Source organism: Phodopus roborovskii, unplaced genomic scaffold (assembly GCF_943737965.1).
Source record: "Phodopus roborovskii unplaced genomic scaffold, PHOROB, whole genome shotgun sequence".
NCBI lineage: Eukaryota > Metazoa > Chordata > Mammalia > Rodentia > Cricetidae > Phodopus > Phodopus roborovskii.
Genome location: NW_026126516.1, coordinates 3,935,381 through 3,954,802, shown reverse-complemented (window position 1 = coordinate 3,954,802; position 19,422 = coordinate 3,935,381). Strand labels below are relative to the sequence as shown.

Genomic DNA, 19,422 nt, shown 5'->3' with positions numbered 1-19,422 from the left:
TTGTTAGGCTGGCCTTTCAAGGATGCACGAACAAAAAGACCAGCCTCAAGATAAAGTGACGGAAATAAATAAAACTGCCTAAGAATTTTCTCCAAAAGTCCTCACTGGAGGGGAACTAGATGGACCTCCCATTTTGTTCTTTCTTTAGAAGAATTATTTATTTTTACTTTATGTGCATGAGTTCTTTGTCTACAGGTATACAAATTCACTATGTGTGGCCTATGACTGGTGCCCTAAGAGGCCAGAAGTGAGGGTCAGATCCCCTAGAATTGGAGTTACAGACCACTGTAAACCATTGTGTGGGTGCTGGGAATTGAATGTGGGTTCTCTGCAAGGGCGGCAAATGCTCTTAATCACCGAACCATCTCTCTGCCCAGACCTCACTTTCTAATGACACCGAGTGTCCTTATAAATTCTCCTCTCCTTCTCTATCTTTCTTTCTCCCCAAAGAGACAGATTTAAGTCAAAGAGGGGCCCAGCCACATGCTTGTCATTCTGTGGCTTTTGATCCCTTTCAAAAGAGCAAGGAGACTTTTTGCTCCCATCTTCCTCCTGAATTCATAGTCTCCAGAGCCTTTGCATCGTCTCCCCCATCATCCTCCTAAATTCACAGTCTCCACAAGTCTTTGCATCGATCCCCCTCCCGAATCCCTGTGTGTTTTGAGTGTCTTCTTTATAATATGCAATGCTCATGATCTTCCAAGTCTCCTTATGTAAGTTTTTTTTTTCCTCTGCATATCAGTCAATACCATTCTGAAAAGTTTTCACTTAAAATTACACCGGATAAAAATTCAAATGTGTATAGGATGATACATAGGTGAGTTGGTGAGGTTGAGGAGACAGACATGCAGGTAGGTATTCAGAAGCTCACAGTCCTCTCAGTGAATGGTGGCACTGTGTGAACAGCATTCAGTTAGTAATGTCCTTACCAATATCTGCTCAACACTTGCGATACGTCATGCTAAGTTATAACACAGTAACGTGACGTGATAAGATACACTGTGTCACCCTAAATAAGACCTCCAAACAATGGGAATGCTCCTGGGAAACAGAAATGCACAGACTTGGGAAGAATTAAGAGCAGCTACAAGGATGAGCAGATGGTGGTTCAAACGTAAGACCTTTCTAAATGCAAACGAAGAGCATGTTTTACCTAAAGAAAATGCTTATCTATGAACATGGTGTTTCTATGTGTAGCTCACACATACAAACATAAGTCATATAGTAGCATGAAGCACAAGCCTAATCGCGCCTGCTGTCCAAGGAGAGGTGGGCAATTGGATGCTTCTTACTGGACCAAAAGTCAGTGGGATATGAAGTCATCTGCTTAGAAAACCATATAAAGAATTGACACACCAGCCATTCAGACAGTAGAGCATCCAGAGTGAGGCCCTCTGGGGGTCCCAGGTCCTAAAACCACTCTGGTCCAGTGAGAAACACTGAGCTCTTTACCTTGTCCACCTATGATAGAGACACTTGCCCATGGCCCTTAAACGTCAGAAGTACCCACCTGGCGTCTGTTCAGGTGTCCCACCGAGAGCTGGAGCAGACTGCTCATGCCTGGTCAACCTCACAGCTTAAAAATCAACAACAACTCTATTTAAATAAAGCATTAAAGACAACTTGAGCCTAGAAAAACACTCAGTGCTGGCTGATCTGGATAGCAGAGGCAAGCTTAGTTTTCTTATTTGTAATTAGCATCACATAAAAGATGTTTACTCCAAATGTTTGTGTTTTGCGCCTTAACTCAAGAAAACCCCTTAATGTCATTTGGATTCTAAAAGCAGCTGAATGGCTGTGTGAATTAATTAGTTAATAAGGAATAACAATAAATAAAACAAACACCCCGGACTAGTCAGTTAGGGTACTAAAGGGCTGAAAACTCATATAAAAGTTGCAGTTAATTTAATCTAGGGTGTGTGCCCTTCACCTGGCAGCAATTTCCTCTGGCCACTATGAATTACTCTCCAGTGTGATTCGCTTTGCTCCCTGAGAAGCTAAGGCTATAAACTACTTAAAAGGCTTTCTATCGACTCTTCTAAGGTCCAAAATACCACATACTCAGAGCTTGTCATAAGAATGAAAAATGTAGCAAAGAAAATCAAATCATATTTATGGTTAACATGATTATGTTATATAAAGTTATTCTCTAATAAATGCCAATGAAAATGCCAATCTTTCTGCTTTGGATAGGAGAAGTGTGCTTAAGGTGTTCATGGGTGGACATCATGGGTGTTATTTAAGATTAAATCATCTAAATGTACTCATTCATCCATACAATGACTTAATTCTGCAGGCTTTATTATTCGCCACTTATGTGCTGGTGTCAAACACTGGTGTCTATCTACTCATTTGGTTATTTAAAACGCACGCTCTTTTTAAAAAATGTAATACAAAGATCTTTTTAAAATAAGTGTGTGTGGTCTTTTTAAATTGACAACAAAGTTTATTTCCATTTGTAGGTTATCTGAAGCTGACTAGGAATCCAATTCTCTTCAGTCTGATTTTTCTTTTTCAGAAGTCACCATTGTTAGTGGTTTTTCTGGAGGCTTATGTGGTTGTTCCTAGCACTCCTGAAATGACAGTCATTCAAAGTCTGAATGCTACCATTTTATCTGCATGGCTTTTGTTATCTAAGTGTCATTCAGAAGGCACCAGGTTCCCAGGCTGCCCTGACGCTGGCCCTTGTATTCTAACATTAAAAGTAAATGTCTTCTCTAAACCTTGTGCCAAGCATCACGGATTCTCTTCCTTCTATGTTTCAAAACTATTTCTACATCAGTCAGGATTTTGCTGAACCCACAAGCTAAAGAAAACCACCCGTGACTTTTACATCCTTGGGCTGATTTTTCCAGGGACTCTGAGGGCCAAGCTTGATGGACAGGCTCCATTTGCTAACTGCTACTCTCTGTGAACACTTGACAAGACACGTTAGCTCCAGAAAGACATTAAACAGATGCCACAGGAGGAAGAAGGAAGATACTCAACGGATTTTGGAGGTCAGGGTCTCAGGGAGAGAGAGTGCCCTTTTGGACTCTGCAGGCCCCTTCACACTGTCCCTCAGAGAGCGCACACTCTTCTGGCGGTTTCTTGCAAAACGTGCCCTCTTAATCTTCCACAGTGCAGCATCACTGAGGTTGGCAACATTGGTTCTCACAGCGGTGATGGCTTTGCAAAAGAAATTAAAGATATTATTCTTTTTCTTGGCTGGCCATGCGATCCAGTTATTTTGAAATAATCCATCTGAGTACAGTTTAGGATCTATCATATGTTCATTCAGCATCCACCACCCTCTAAGACCATTATATGTTTTACTGTTTAAAAAAAAAATCATGACTACTTTCTATCATGACTATCATTTTCCTGTTTAATTCATGAGGTTTGATTATCTAATCTTGTTATATTTTCCTCATGAATTTAGAGCCATAAGCAACTGAAAATCAGCGGACAGGAGTTTGCACAGTACAAAGGTGTCTCACGAGACTGCTCACAGATATTAGCAACATAACAACTGGGTGGCGCTTAAACAGTCACAGATGGTTACTACAGGTCCTCCAGAAAGGGAGGAAAGTTCAGATCTGAAACCACTGCAACATTCTGAAATCTACAGGTTAGCATCACAAGCACTCAACAGTTGATAAACTGAGGACATGAAATCAAGACATTCTCTTCCAGGTAGGGAATGAGCTACATGCCAAGTGTCTTCTACTTACCTAATCAAAAGGGGGGTCTGGGGGGCTGTTTCCAGCAAGTCTTTAGTCTTACTTACTTGTAGGAAAAGGAAACTCTTTGTTACAATCCAAATGCAGCTGAGCTTCTAAAGAAAGTGTCTCGAATCTGTTGACAAAGAACTCCCAGCTTAAAGCCGGGATGTCTTGCTTCAGGAAGTGCAGGAGTGAAAGCTTGCTCAGGATGGTAGGGCGGTCTTTAACAACAGTGTCAAACTGGAAGTCAAGGCAGAGACAAAGGCCCTGGAAAGGAGGGATCAGACAAATGTCTCAGGTGTCAGAGAACAAATGCCAGGCAGACCACGGAGCAAGACAAAGTGCCCCGAAGCAAAATTACCCAGCCAAACTCTTTCTAATTCCGAGTATTGGAAGGGGAGTTTGTACAAGAGGGTTTCTCCTGGTTGCAGAAAACTTCTTCAGTTTGATCCAGAAATGTAAACTAAATGTGTGCTGCTTGTCTTCTAAATATTAAATAACATTCGCTTAACCCAAATACCAGTGCATCATTTATGTAGCTGTAGCTTTCATCATTACATTTTATTCTATTTGTGTGTGTGTATGTGTGTGTACCACGTGTATGAACATGCATGCACATGCCAAGCACATGTGGAGGTTAGATAGCAACTTGGAAAGCCTGCTGTCTCCTATAACAATAGGTTCAGAGACTCAAACTCAGATCCTCGGACTTGTGTCTCGAGCGCCTGTACTTACTGAGCCACCCCCTAGCCCCCTAAGCTAAGACACATAAAGAGATGGTCATTAAATTTCCTTACAACCTTAAATTCTGTGTTTGTAAAAGGGCAAGTCACTCTGCTCCTTGTAATCTAAGCAGAAACATATTATACACGTTTAAAGGGGGGAAATGGGGGCATGGTAGCTTGAGTGAAAATGGCCCCACAGACACAGAGGGACTCACAGGGAGGTGTGGTCTTGTTGGAGGAAGTCTGTCACTGGGTGTGGACTTTAAGGTTTCAATCTGAGCCCAGGGTCTCACTGTCCCTCCCTGCTGCCTGAGGACCCCGGTGTAGAACTCTCAGCTACTCTCCAGCACCAAGTGTGCCTGCACACCATTGTGCTTCCTGCCATGATGATAATGGACTGAACCTCTGAACTGTAGGCCAGACCCCAGGACATGTTTTCCTTTACAAGAGTTGGTGGCAGTGTTTTTTCACAGCAATACAACACTGCCTTAAGACAAGGTGGAACGTCTGTTTCTCTAGTCGATGAATCTTTCTTTTAAAGGTATTGAAATTTTAAAAATGTAGCTTACCCAGCCATCCCTCTCAACCTTTCTACCATTACATAATGGTTATCCCTGAGCAAAGGTAGTGTATCAACCGCCTGGAAAGTCCAAAGCTATCTAGAGAACAACCAAGTTTTATAGGCACATCGTGCCTTGGACAGCACAGCCCTGCATTTTTCCAGATCATACACAGGTGGCTCCTTCTACTGCTTAGTCTTACACCAAATGAGAAACTCTATACTGCGGGGAATGAGGGAGGAGAAGAGTGAGAAAAGGAAGGGGGAGGGAGGAGAAAAAGTTAAGAGCATGTGACTCTGAAAACATGACTCTGCCTTTTCAACTTCAAGCTTCCCCAAATGTAATAATGGGAATATACAAAAAGCTGTTCCACGGGGTAAAGGAGGCAATGCACAACAGGACCCTTCTACTACACATCGTGCAATGCAGTGCATGTCTGGCAAATGTTAGCTCTTGCCATTGGTATTAGTTTTGATAAAAATAACAAATTTCAAACTAGTATCAGTGTAGAAAACCAGTAAAGACCCTCGTCCTGGCTGGTACTAAGGCAGTGTACACTTGCTAAGCCCATCATCTCTCTGAGGCTTGCTTTCTTATTACAGTAGAAGGTTATCATGTAAGATAAATATTCAACCCTCTCCAGGTCACCTACTGTGTCTCTTTGGATTTGATTCGTGAGGTTTCATTTGGTGGCATTCTTACCTTAACATATGTCCCTTCAACCCCCCCTTAGCATCGAGCCTCTAATAGCAGCTCCTGGCCAACTGAATATTAAGAAATGAATCAGCCTACTTTAAAAATGTGCTCCCCTCTTCCCATCACACACTAATTCCATCTGTCTACAAATTTTATCACTACATGAGGGAAAAGAAACACATTTTAAAAAGTTGTATCAATAAATAAAACAAGTTACCTTTAATAAGATATGGTTCTGGGATATTTTTCGCACTATCCAGGGAGAGTTGGGAGTAAAATAAATCCCTCCTTGTTTTCATGATAAGATAACAAGCACATATTCGGACACACACAGATCTCTGCTCCCACCATCACTGATATTATGAGTTTGCATGGTGCTGTAGTCTGAATACTTGTATCCACTACCCTAAAGGGTACATTGTGCTGAAACCCAACCACTTATGTGACAATATTAGAAGGCGAGCTTTTTGTGGGGGAAGATAAAGCCATATGGACAAAGTCCTCACAAATAGGCTCCTTGTCTTTAAACAAAGGCCCAGGCACAGTTAAAGGCATAATCCATCACCAGACACTGAATCGACAGCACCTTGGTCACGAACCTCTCAGGATATAGAATTATACAACATAAGTTTCTAGGTTTTATAAGTTAGCCTGTTTGCGGTTGTTTTGATAGAGCATGGCTAAACAGGACATCAGGGAGTTGGCGGTGCGGACATTCTGTATGGCTGATAATACACACGTCCCATCACCTGCAGTGCCGGCCTCTTGATGGTATCGAGCAGGAGACCCGCCCTGGTGGCCACCGCGGGGTTGACATCCTCCACAGCTGTCAGGAAGCAGCAGAAGGCGTGTGCCAGTGAGTACTTCAGCAGGTGGTTTTTGGTCACTGAGTGAATATCCAAAAACCTACAAATGACAGCGACTTTTTCCACTGCAACGTGAAATAGAGGACAAAAGGTGTTAAGTGTGTATATCAATGTATACTGGAAAAATTATACTTATTTATTTGAAGATAATTCCGTTTATTTATTGGCAGGTGTGGCATGCATGTGACACAGGGCATGTGATATCAGAAAACAGCGGTGGGAGTTGGTTCTCTCCCTCCACCCTGTGCTTCCGGAAGACTAAACTCGTGTCTTCAGGCTTGGAGGCAAGTACACTGACCAGCCATTGAGCTGTCTTACTAGCCACGTATTGACATCTACTTAGGCCTCATAAGAATGGAACCCCATAAGAAAAAAGTTAACTTGGGGCTCCCACATGGAGATTTTAAAGATCAGCAGTAAAGACCAAAGCCAGATTTCAAACCTGAGCTTCTGGTTTACCTTATGACCCAGAGGATTTTGAGCGAATACAGAAGTACCTGCTTCAAACCTCATCTTCCAGTCTTTGCTGTTGAAGTTTCCGTTTATGATTGTCCAGAATATGTCAGCACCATGAGGAAGTGACAGGGCATGAAGGAGGAGAGGGACCGCCAGTGAAGACAACTGAGAGAACTCGGACTTCACGACTCTCCACAGGCTGGGAAATGAGGGACAGCCAAGGCGTTAGTCATCGCCACCTTTTCAGAAGGAAAGAGCCTAGTCCCTTAACTCTGTGGCTCTCAACCTACAGGTATTGACCCCTTTGGAGGACGAATGACCCTTTCACGGGGGTCACCTAAGACCACTGGAAACATGCTTATTTGCATTACAATTCATAACAACGGCAAGAATACAGTTACAAAGCAGTAAGGAAAATAATTTTAGGCTGGGAGTCACAGCCTGAGGAACTGTATTAAGGGCAGCGACGTTAGTAAGGTTGAGAACCATTGTCTTAAGGTATGTATAAAACGGTGGGTGATGGAAGGGCAGCAGAGGTGAAAATGATTCATCCAGAAGACTATAATCCGCCAACAAACATTTATGTTTACATCTGTTACTGTTTTCTGAAGAAATTACTTTGATGTAACCTTACTGGGGGAATTAACATAAAGATTTAATTCCACATACAAATTCAGCTATGAATTAAATAATATACAAAATTAACAGTTACATTGAGATGACAGTGTGATGAAACTGTTTTTGTGTGAATTGTTTTAAAATTGTTTCTCATGTGAATAACTAGAGTCTCATTGTTTATTTTATTCTTTCTGCCCAGCAGCCTTTCCCCTCTCCGAATGGCAAAGAATAACTCCATGTCCGCTAACAATAGCCTCTCCAAAAGCTGTCAAGACTGTCATGCCCATACTTCCACTCTTCCTACCATAAGGATGAGCAAACACCAGGTTTACCAAGGCACCTCACTGTCCTGGACTCAGGGATTAACCTGCAAACGAGCAGACATATGACCCAAACTTAAGGCTGTCAGAATCCTTTTATCAGGTCACAGTGTGGACTCTGAGAGCCAGGGGTCTGTCTGTCCTTCAGAAACTTCATAACTGATGACAATGTCGATCAAGACTGCCAGAGACCCATCTCCCAGGGTCAGATGGCCTAGAAAGAAGCCGACACTTAGTTTGATCTAACAAGATAAGCTGGTGTTGGGCTAAGTAACGGAAGGATGGAAGGAAGGAGATGAGAGATGCGATTGAGTACACCCGGTGACCACGGCTGTCACTCCTGTGCCCCTCCGCTCTAGACAAAAAGAAATCCAAACCCTGGAAGCAGGTTAGCTCCCTTCAGCGGGGCTCTGAAGAAGTGGCAACTCTGTTATTTCTTATCCACCCCTGTTGCTGCCCTCCTGCTGGCTGTTGTACGCTTTCTTCCATGTTCTTGGGGCTCCCAACCCAGTCTCTATGTCGTCTCTGTGGAGAAACCTGCTACCCTTACTCTCCTTAAAACTAAACCTTCTTTAAATCCTCCTTAACACACACCTTTCTTTACCTCTGAATTTATCTTTCCTCCCAGCATCCTCTCTCCTCTCCACTATGCCCTTCCTTCTTATTTGTCCTCTGCCTGCCTGAGCCTGGCTCCTCTAATGCTGGCCCCACATTCTCTTGTCTGGGCTCTCTTCTGTCAATCCTCCCCCACTGACCTTAGATCTACCCAGACTTTCTCTTCTGCCTCCCCCAAGCCTCTGACATCCACTGCCTTGCCTGTTGCTGCTCATTTACCAGCAAACTTTCCAGAGAAAAGGTGTTCTGTGTTACATCTTCACAGCCCTTGAGTGCCAGAAGCGTGTTCTTCTTCACACTTTCCAGTTAAGGAGCAGTGCTAACTCTGTTCAGTTTTCTCTACTCCATCCGTCGCTAAACAGACACTATCTCCAAGACTCCTTGTGCTTGGCCCTGGCCTACCTCCCTGGCCCTTTCCTTGTCTCCCCTGAAACCACATCTTAGATGATGCAGCCTGTATCATGGCCTCACTAGTGTTTCCCATGTCTTCCCGCCTCCCTCCCCTTTTTATCAACTCCACCATCTCTTTGTCCTTGACATTCCTGCTTTCCAAAAATGTCCTATCCGAGTTACATCTCTATTAAAATCCAGTCCCATGATGCTGACTCAGATGTACCTGCTACTGAGCTTCTCCCAGTCATTGATCCAGAATGTGCAGAACAGTTACTTACCACATGGCACTAAATTGTTTGTGACTTCTGTGTACACAGGACAAACACACATTAGATCTTACTCTTGCTTATCATCTGGAGATTGTTATCAAGTCTGCCCCTTTCTTCAGCCCCCAAATAGACTGATTTATGGTGCAGGTGTGTGTGCTCATGTGTGTGCTCTATGTGTGTGCTCTGTGTGTGTTTGTATGTGGGGGGGGTGCACGCAAGCCACCGCACATCCATATGTGTGTCAGTTGCCCATGAGTGGAGACCAGAGGTTGTCTTTAAGTGTATCCTCTGTTGCTTTCCACTTTCCTTCTTGTGAAAGGGGTTCTCTATGTACCTGCACTTCATGGTTTTCCTGAGACTGACTGACCAGCAAGTCCACAAACTGGTTTGTCTCTGCCTCCTACAATGCTGGGGATGTAGATGCCATGCTTGCCTTTTATGTGGCTAGCTGGGAATCCAAACTAAGGTCCCCATGCTTATATAGCAACACTTTATCCTCTGAGCCATCTCCTTGTGAAAAGTACACAAAGCTAAACAATGAAAGACCTGGTCACCCTTTATGTTTGTTATTCATTGCTTCTCAGAGCAGACTGAAGGTCCCCCAGGTACTGTAATAGTATTATGATAAATAAAAATACAAATAAGTCATCATATTTGTTGAATGAGTAAATAAATGAAAAAATAGTAAGGGCAGAGGCTCTACTTGATTTTGTTACAAAGCATGAACAAGCCTTTAAGAATCAGACTACCCTCTTTCTTACATTTAAAATGACCTTTTTCTGGCTTGCCTCCAGGAAGACTATTTCAGTTCTCAGAAAGAAAGCACCATAAACCTAGAGCACTATTTTATTATTATTCTCAAAATGCCTCTATCTCTTGAAAGCAAGGCTGATGGCACCCAGAGGGGTTCAGTATCCGCCAGCATTTCTAGTTCGAGTAAGATTACTATCTTACAAAAATCACACTCGGCAGCATTGTCTGCCACTGGCATTTTTCTAGGGTCTACTATATTCATAATTCACCTAACAATGGAAAATCATAGAATGATCCTTATTTTACCTATCTGGCCCAACAGAATCTAATAAGCAAACATTACCACCTTCCTGTTGGCGTACTTAGACAAAATACAGGAAGGGAAAGGTGAGTGCAGAGCCTCACACCTTTTCTCTCAGCACTCAGGGGACAAGGGCAGGTGGGCCTCTGTGAGTTCAAGGCCAGCCTGATCTAATGAGTTATAGGCAAGCCAGGGATACACAGTGATATTCTGCCTCAAAAAGCAAAACAGGCCTGGGGGTTGGTGGTGTATGTCTTTAACCCCAGCACTCAGGAAGCAGAAGCAGGCAGATCTCTGAGTTTGAGGCCAGACTGCTCTACAGATTGAGTTCCTAGACAGTGCGGACTACACTGAGAAATCCTGTCTTACACACACACACACACACACACACACACACACACACACACACAAAGGAAGGAAGTTCTTTATCAAATTACTATCCTGGGAGAGAAAAATCAAATGAAATAGAGTTTTACTTTCACTTTAATTCTTACAACTGAAGCCCAAAACAACGATTTGAGCAATACATACCTTGCGATCAGCATGTGGTCCTGAATGTAGGCTAAAAATTGAGGATGGTCTTTCCTCGCAGTGTATAAACACTCTCCATGCAGACAGAGAATCTTTAGGCAATTGAGCATATTAAAAAGAATGTCTGGCTCTTCAAACTTAGCCATTTCCTATGCAAAGAGCACATGGTCACTGCATTTTCCAAAACAACAAATAGCTTAAAAAACAAACCAAATATTCAAATATTTCAGAAAAATCTACCTGGAAAATGGTATATATTAGTCTCAACGTTACTGGAAGCTGTTGGTAGCAAAATTTTCTTTCCGTGTCATTCTTTATTGCTATGGAAAAATAATTACACAAAGGTTAGACTGGCTCCGTTCCTCCCATCATTCATTGGTTCATCAAGATCATGAAACCAGAGAGGGATGAGAAGGTAGAAAGTGCATTACACATTTATAGGTTGTTTTCACATATTATCATGTGCCCACTGGTTTGGTAACTCACACCTTTAATCCCAGCACGTGGAAGACAGAGGCAGGTAGATCTCTGTGTGTTCAAGGCCAGCTTGGTCTACATACTGAATACCAGGGCAGCCAGAACTACATAGTGAAACCCTGTATGAGAGAGGAGGAGGAGGGAGAGAGAGAGAGAGAGAGGGAGAGAGAGAGAGAGAGAGAGAGAGAGAGAGAGAGAGAGAGAGAGAGAGAGAATACCCTTAGCATGTGCCCTTCTATGAGGAAATCTCAATCAAAGATTCACAGCCTCCACTTTTCACCGCAGATCCTCCATGTTATCCTGGTCTCCTTGGCTGCCTGAACTACCCCCAGCCCTACTGTGTGCTCCTGTGGGTGAAGGGACCTGGGGCTGGCAAGGCATACCCTCACAGTTAAAGGGAGATAGGAAGGTATGGGAGAGGGAAATGCAGATGGGTTAGCACCTAAGGAAAGGCTACGCTACAGACTATCAAATAAGGCACTTTGAAACAAAATGATGGTTCTCAAAATGAAAACACGGCTCACGGCTGTCCCTTCTCGTGAGGTTCTCCAAACTGGGCCTCCACATGGGGCAACACTACAGTGTACATACACTGTGCATACAGTGTACATACAGGCATGCTTGAGTTACCAAGTTAGCCAGCTATCAAAACTAGTGGGATATTATAGCATAGAGAGGGAAGGGAGGGTTCTCTGGACCCTCATCCCTGGCTGAGGGACTTTTGACCTCCGATGGCTTCAGTGGGAGTGAGTCGTCAGTTTTCTGGCCCTTGGTAAGTCTATCCAGCTCCAGTGGATGGTCTCACACTCATAAATGCATGCCCAGCACAAACAGGAGTCTATGGGCTTTTATAAAAATTGGAAGAATGGGGAGGTTGGGGTGGGTTTGGGAGGAGTTAAGGAAGAGTGGGGATGAACAGGATCAAAATACATCATAAGAAATTTTCAAAGGGTTAATAAAACATTATATTCTTAAAAACTACTGCAAAACGGGCACAGTAATGTGCCACTGTAAGTTGTGGCAGTTCCTAGGATGGAAGACGATGAGAGCCAAATCCTCTCGGCTAATTCACCAGTCACTTTCTTGATGACCTTCTACTCAAAGGCATTTTACATATTGCTGCCAGCACCCAGCTCCATTTCAGTTCATGTGAAAGTGTACAAATAGCTTTGGTGACAGACATCCCTAGTATCTGTGAGAAACAGATCTTCCTGCAAATGCAGACAGGGGAAACAGGTAAAGGATGTGAAGATTACTGATTCCCTGAGCAGAACCACCACTGATGGCCACAGGACAGAAGCGGCGCCAGTTTCAGAGTGGCAGGAAACACTGGTCCAGGAGAATATTAGAGAAGACATGCATTATTCTGGGTTTTTCCACATATTTTTTTTAAATTTTTATATAAGAATGTCACAATATACTCCAGAATGGCTCAGAACCCATGGTCCTCCTGCCTCAGCTTCCCACGTGCGGTCATTACGGTCATAGTCAGGAGTGAGTTTAGAACTGTGTCATACACGGAGGCAAAAGACAGGAGGAAAACAGGCTGAGGCTGTGACAGGAGCCTTGAAGAAGGACCTGGGGGTGGAGAGGGGCACATGTTTTAAAAGGTAGAATGTATACCAACTTCATAAGTAATATGAGGCCTCTGTTACCGCAGCCCGCACACATGCAGACTTAACAAAGCAAGGCTCACTGGGGAGCCAGGCTGCTTCTGCTCTGCATACACAGATGTTTATTTCTTTTAGGCCATTGTTCTGTAAACAATATGGGGCTTTAGAGTAACTCAAATGGAGCAGCACTTGCCTAGCATGCACAAGGCCCTAGGTTCAATCCGTAGTGTACTGTAAAACAAAATTAAAGATGGTAAGTAAACTGATGCTAATTTAAAAATAAGTGGGAAGATATATATAAATCATGAATGATTACTATCCCATTTATATCAGAGACTGGGGTACTTCTAGAGAAGAAGGTGCCGCGTGCTAGAATCAATGTACTAGAAAGTTGAGGTAAGAGAATTAATGCAAACTCAAAACCAAACCTGGGATTCATGGTGTGTTCCAGTTCAGCCTGGACTACCCAGTGAACATCTGTCTCACAAACAACAAAAATAAGTGATAATCACTTGTGTTGTGTGCTATGAAATAAAACTATTTCCATAGAAAGAGTATAAATTATGGGATTCTGATAGATATAAAGCTTAATAGAGGCATAACTCCAGCCCTGTGTCAGCAGCTGCAACCATAAAGCAAGGCCATTGCCATTGCTTCTATTGCTTCTAAGAAAGGAGGAGGCCTGGGTTCCAGCTCCTGCCCCTAGAAATACTACAGTGTTTGATTTCCTGCCCACTATGGAATCAGAAGTAGAGTCTAGGGTCTTGCTCTTTTTTGGGGGGGGGGTTATATATATAGTGTACATTATTAATGAATTACACAAGCCATTGGGCCATATGCAAGTTACTTAGTCTATCTAGAATTTGGCTTTTCATTGTTGACTTATCAGAGATGTGTGTGTGTGTGTGTGTGTGTGTGAATATGTATGTATATATGCACATATATAAAGAGAGAAAGAGAGATTATTTATATAGAGAGAGGCATGGCACTCTCTTGGAAGTTGGATGGGAGCTTCCTTATTTGCTTTCATTTTCCCACCAATTCCTACTCCAAAGGAGGAGGTTACAGAGGATGTAACATGGAGTCTTTACTACTACAGAGCCAATGAAACATGTCACCTTCTCCCAGTTCTAATTTTCAATAGCAGTGTGAGTCAGATAGTCAGAGTCTATTAGCCATTTATAGCATCCATCCTCGTAGAAGCAGATAGTTACAGCAAGGATTTTGTATGATAATATAGTTATCATGAACCACAGAAAATACTCCCCTAAGAATATTTGCTGTTCATCAAAAGGGTGAAGCCCATGCTTCCTGATTCTAGAGTGGACCTCCCAAGAGCAAGACAGTGTAAGACAGTAGGAGTAGAAATTCTTAGAGGCTGTCCAAATCTCTTTCGGGTCCTGTACAAACCCCCAGAGCATCACCATTCAGACCTAGACATGAGGCTTTCCCATGCATGAGGGCACATGTTAACTCTGTGTGTGAGGAGTCAGGGAATGATTCCCCAGTCTGCCTACCATCTTGGTGTCCTTAATTCACGCATCAGTAGCCTTTAGAGACATTACAAAGAAGCCATTCTTCCAACTAGAAGGGATGACCAGCCCTGGAGCACACCTAGGCAAGGTGCATCTGTCTAGGGTCTTGACCAGTCTCCCAAGATTCAGATGCTATGTGGACACAAGTTCTATTGCGTCTATCCAAAAGCATTTGGCTTTGAGCACATGCCCCAAGTGGCTATTGAATCTGTTAGCATCCTCCATCTCAGCCATTCTCAGCCACTTCATATAGAGAAACAATGCAGTATATAAACATCACATCAGTCTCTATATACCAGGATGAGTTTTTACTAGTAACAAGATCCTGGGGCCAGGAAGAGACTTGGAGGCTGGCACGCCTCTGGGGCCATAACAGAGCTGTTCTCTTCCTTGTGTGGTAGGAAATGCTTTATCTATACAGTCTACACTTAGGAAGCAGCATTGAACATCTCCAAGTTGCTGAAGTTGTATAAACCTGAAATTGCACATTCCATACTTCCATCAGTCAAGTTCACCTACCAGCATGTTCTGAGGGCGTTGTACGGGTGCCTGGATTCTCCCCATGCTTGGTGGCTGGATTCTCCTCCTCCTCTCCCTCAGGCCCTATAATGAACTCTGGTCTGGAAGAAAGGAGGCTATCTTCAAGGCTGTCTGTGGGCTCCTGCAATAAATACAAGCATCTAGGTGAGGGGCCATAAAGAACAGCTTGGTTTAAGTAGGCAAAGTTCTCAGCCTATTCTATGCAACTCTGTTGGCCAAGAGAAGAGCCCATACCTAAACTTACACCCACCCTACTGAGGGATGTGCATGGGCAGCTGGCGAAACATTTGCTTTCATTTGAACTAGATACAGGAAAATAAAACATGGAAAACATTGCCTGACCTGCTTAGACAGCTTCCCCACCTTCCTTTAGCCCCAGACATCCCCACTCACAGCTTATTTAGGAGTTAATGTTTTTAGACATAACGCCAGTTCTGCTTACCTGGGGGAAGCATTAAAGGGAGAAAAGGCATACAACTCAAGTGTCTATCAGCAGACAATGGATCAGCAAAATGTCTATCCACACAACAGATTGTTACTCAGGCTTTATAGGGAGATACCGATGCAGTCTACACCAGAGGAAGCTTGAGGACATGACATCAGGTGGCATAAGCCAGTCACAAGGAACAAATACTGTAGGCACTCACTTAGACATCTACAGTAGTCAAAGTTATAAAAACAGACAGAAGGAGCTGGGAATGGAGAGATGAGCAATTGTTATTAAAAGTCCTAGAGATAGGCTGGGTGGTGGTGGTGGCTCTCATCTTTCATCCCAGCACTCGGAAGGCAGAGGCAGGCGGATCTCAGTGAGTACAAGGCCAGCCTGGTTTACAGAGCAAGTTCCAGAGTCATGTGCATATGCCAGTATCATTCACATAGAGATGGATGGATGGATGGATGAATAGATAGATATAGATAGATAGATGATATATATTTACACGTGTAAAACAAACTGCAAAGAACAGAAAACAGAAAGTAAAGAGAAAATAAAGGAGGCAGAGGTTGGATGAACCAGAGTTCAAGGCTAGCCTGGACTACATAGCAAGGCCATACATGAGGTATGGCTGTTATTTAAATATCTAGTCTTTAGTTATCTTACCCCTTTTCTTCCCAGTGTTATCTTTCAATATCCTCTTCAGAAATTATCCTTCTAGCTAACACTTTAACCAACAATTACTCTTCAAGAATTATTTGGCAGCCAGTTCAAAACAAATAGGCAAAAAGATCGGATAAAGGACATCAGAAAGTAAGTAGTGCTAAGACAGTGGTTGACCGTGTGAGACTAGGGATCAGACAGATCAGAGATAGGAAGAGAGGTCCCAAATGGCTAATAAAGATGGAAAACTTGCAGCATTTCCCTCATATTCATGACCAGACACAAAGGGATAAAGGTCTGGTGGGCTTCTTTTTCCCCAGTAAGAGGCCCCTGATGTGGATCGGTTGGACAAGTTCATGCCCTGATCAGGACAGTTTGGAGCCCATCAGCTTTCCTATCTTTGCTTAGATTGACCAATCCTATATCAGAGCCTTGAAACGCCTAGCCTGGCCCTCCCCTGCTTTATCTATGTGTCCCTCATGAACACTCTCCCTCCCTCCCTCCCTCCCTCCCTTCCTCCCTCCCTCTCTCTCTCTCTCTCTCCTGCCCTCCCCCACCCCGTGTGTGTATGTGTGTGTGTGAGTGTGTGTGCGAGTGTGTGAGTGTGTTAGTGTGAGTGTGTGTGAGTATGTGTGTGAGTGTGAGTGTGTGTGAGTGCATGTGTGAGTGTGTGTGATGTATGTGTGAGTGTGTGTGAGTGCATGTATGAGTGTGTGTGAGTGCATGTGTGAGTGTGTGTGATGTATGTGTGAGTGTGTGTGATGTATGTGTGAGTGTGTGTGAGTGCATGTGTGAGTGTGTGTGAGTGCATGTGTGAGTGTGTGTGAGTGCATGTGTAAGTGTATTGTGAGTGTATGTGTGAGTGTATGAGTGTGTGTGAGTGTGTGAGTGTGTGAGTGTGTGTGAGTGTGTGAGTGTGTATGTGTGAGTGTGTGTGCGAGTGTGTGAGTGTGAGTGTGTGAGAGTGTGTGTGCGAGTGTGCGAGTGTGTGAGTGAGTGTGAGTGTGTGAGAGTGTGAGTGAGTGTGAGTGAGTGTGAGTGTGTATGAGTGTGTGTGTGTGTGTGTGTGTGTGTGTGTGTGTGTGTAGGGAAGGGAGCATTGTGTATTACCTGTTTCCTCACCTCTAATAAAAGTCTTTCTTTCCCTGCTCCTTCTGTCTGCTGTATCTGAGATTTCCCCGCAGTCACTTGCTGCACTGGAGAATTTTTCTGCTTTTTAATTCTTTAACTGACAAGAAAATGAACTCCATCAAGGTCTCTGAAAAATACCTTTGCCAGCTTCACAGGTTTACTGAGGCTGACCTGTGCCTATGAACAAGGCAGCCAGTCACATTGTCAGCTGGGTTTCATATAGGCAGTTACCTGCTGTTTGCGGGTTTATTTACAAGCACCAGGAACCCACAAACCTGGTACTATGACAGGACTGGCATTACCTGCCTTGAAAAGCAGCTCAAGCCTTCTGCAAGCCCATCCTCCATGTGGTGGGTATCGACCCAGGAAGATGAGGAGAGGCCTAAGAGGGCCAGTACAGGTGGTCCAGGACAGCCATCTTGTACTCAAGAAAGCATGTCTTCCGGGTGATTTTCAAAGAAAATCAGAGCCCTTGGCTTCATCTCCAAATTCATATTAAGTAAACAAATTTATATCAAGAATATTGTGAGAACACTAGAGACACAAAGGATTGCTTGGGCTGGCTCAGGTTCTCTATATATTTATGCTTAACTTTCCTCTTTGTCTTAGGTGATGCAAGCTTGCTTGGATGTGCTCAGGAAAACCCATGTGTCCTCTTCCCCTTACAGTTCATCCCCCCAAAGAGACACCTAGGATTCATACAGACACTTCTTCAGTTGGCTTGTTCTCGAACTGCGAACTACTAGAATCTGCCTTCATTCCTGGTTACCACCATCCCCAAGGGCACAAAGAACCGGCCAATTGCAGAATTCTCTGGGCATTTTTCACTCTCCTCTCCTCGGAATGTGAGGTTCAGTATTCCCTCCTGTTGGGCACTGTCTCCTGCCTTGATTTCTTTGTTATCACTCCCTCAGTTTTTCTCAAGGGACTCTGGCCTCTTTTTGAAGATTTACGTCTGGTCTTCTCTTCCTCTCTTTTCCCCTCTTAACAGTTGGTTCTTCCCAGAATTGGAGTACATTGCTCCAAAGCATTTCTTTCTTTCCAATCTTTCTCTTGAGAATGAGATCCAGCACTCATGATGCATGGCAGCTCTTCTTGGATATTCAAGCTGTGTGCTAGTTTGTACCCTCTAAACCCTGATGAGACTGTCCCCATGTGATATTGAGGTGGGACCAGGATGTGGTTAAAGCTTTGCCACTAACAAATCAATGCCCATGTATCTCTAAGTCTGAATACTTTTCTGTCATCTTATTGTTATCATCTTTACTGCAGCTATGAACTCAGGGATTATCTCCCTCAAAGGACTCCTGCCCTAGGCTAGCCTCAAGTCTCTCTTCTAAGCCTACATTGTTCATATCTTGCTACAATATTGTCACACTGGCTTGTGGTTTTCCATTTTCTTGGGTATGCTCCCAATCAGACTTTCAGCTTTGTTGTTGTTGCTGCTGCTGCTTTTATCAGTGCTAGGGATAGAACTCAGGGCTCTGTGGATGCTAGGCAGACACTCTACCACTCCAGACAGACCCTACTTGGGTTCTTTGGCTTTAATCTCTATTTCCTCACTTTCCATTATTGTGGCTGGTTTTATTTTGGTTTGGTTTGGTTGTTTTTCAATTAAATATTACCATATGCTGATAAATTGACAAGGATGAACCTGGAAGACATTGTGCTATGGTAATAAATGAAGCAGATCAGGCAAACGCACCCTATTCTCACTTGCATAAGGGAGCTAAACACCTAAGCTCAGAGTGATGGACAGTGGACAGTAGTTAGAGAGAACAAGGGGCTGTGGGGAGAGCGGCTTATAGTACGTTCCCAATGGCTGTGTTAAGACATTGACGGGAGATGTCATTCTGTAAATATGTTTCTCTTAATGGTTAATGAATAATGCACTGTTGGCAAATAGGAAGGCAAGATAGGCAGGACTAGGAGACAAGGAGGATTCTGGGAGAGGAAGTAGAAGAGATTCAAGACGTAGAGACTTAAGAGAGGAAGAGGTGCAGACCCTCTCTCCGGTAAGATAAGACTACGTGGAAATATTTATATTGATAGAAATCAGTTAATATTTAAGACAGAGCTAGCCAATAAGGAACGCTAGAAACAGGCCAACAGCTTTGTATCTAATACAGCATCTCTGTGTGTTATCTGGGGCTGACGTGGCTGTGGAACCAGGCGGGCGGGAAAACTGCCCGTGACAAGACATAATATTATATTAAGGTGGGA

General features: G+C 43.5%; 1 protein-coding gene across 1 annotated transcript in view; it reads right to left on the bottom strand.

Moving 5' to 3' along the window:
- Window positions 1–19,422, bottom strand: part of Unc79 (unc-79 homolog, NALCN channel complex subunit) — a 191,916-nt gene that overhangs the window by 93,030 nt on the left and 79,464 nt on the right. The window contains exons 20-27 of the mRNA XM_051196519.1: window positions 14,952–15,093; window positions 11,048–11,127; window positions 10,808–10,956; window positions 7,049–7,206; window positions 6,435–6,616; window positions 3,770–3,971; window positions 2,989–3,168; window positions 1,511–1,576 (exon numbers count right to left, since the gene is read on the bottom strand). Coding sequence (XP_051052476.1) covers window positions 1,511–1,576; window positions 2,989–3,168; window positions 3,770–3,971; window positions 6,435–6,616; window positions 7,049–7,206; window positions 10,808–10,956; window positions 11,048–11,127; window positions 14,952–15,093 — 1,159 coding nt within the window. The remainder of the gene's footprint in view (window positions 1–1,510; window positions 1,577–2,988; window positions 3,169–3,769; window positions 3,972–6,434; window positions 6,617–7,048; window positions 7,207–10,807; window positions 10,957–11,047; window positions 11,128–14,951; window positions 15,094–19,422) is intronic.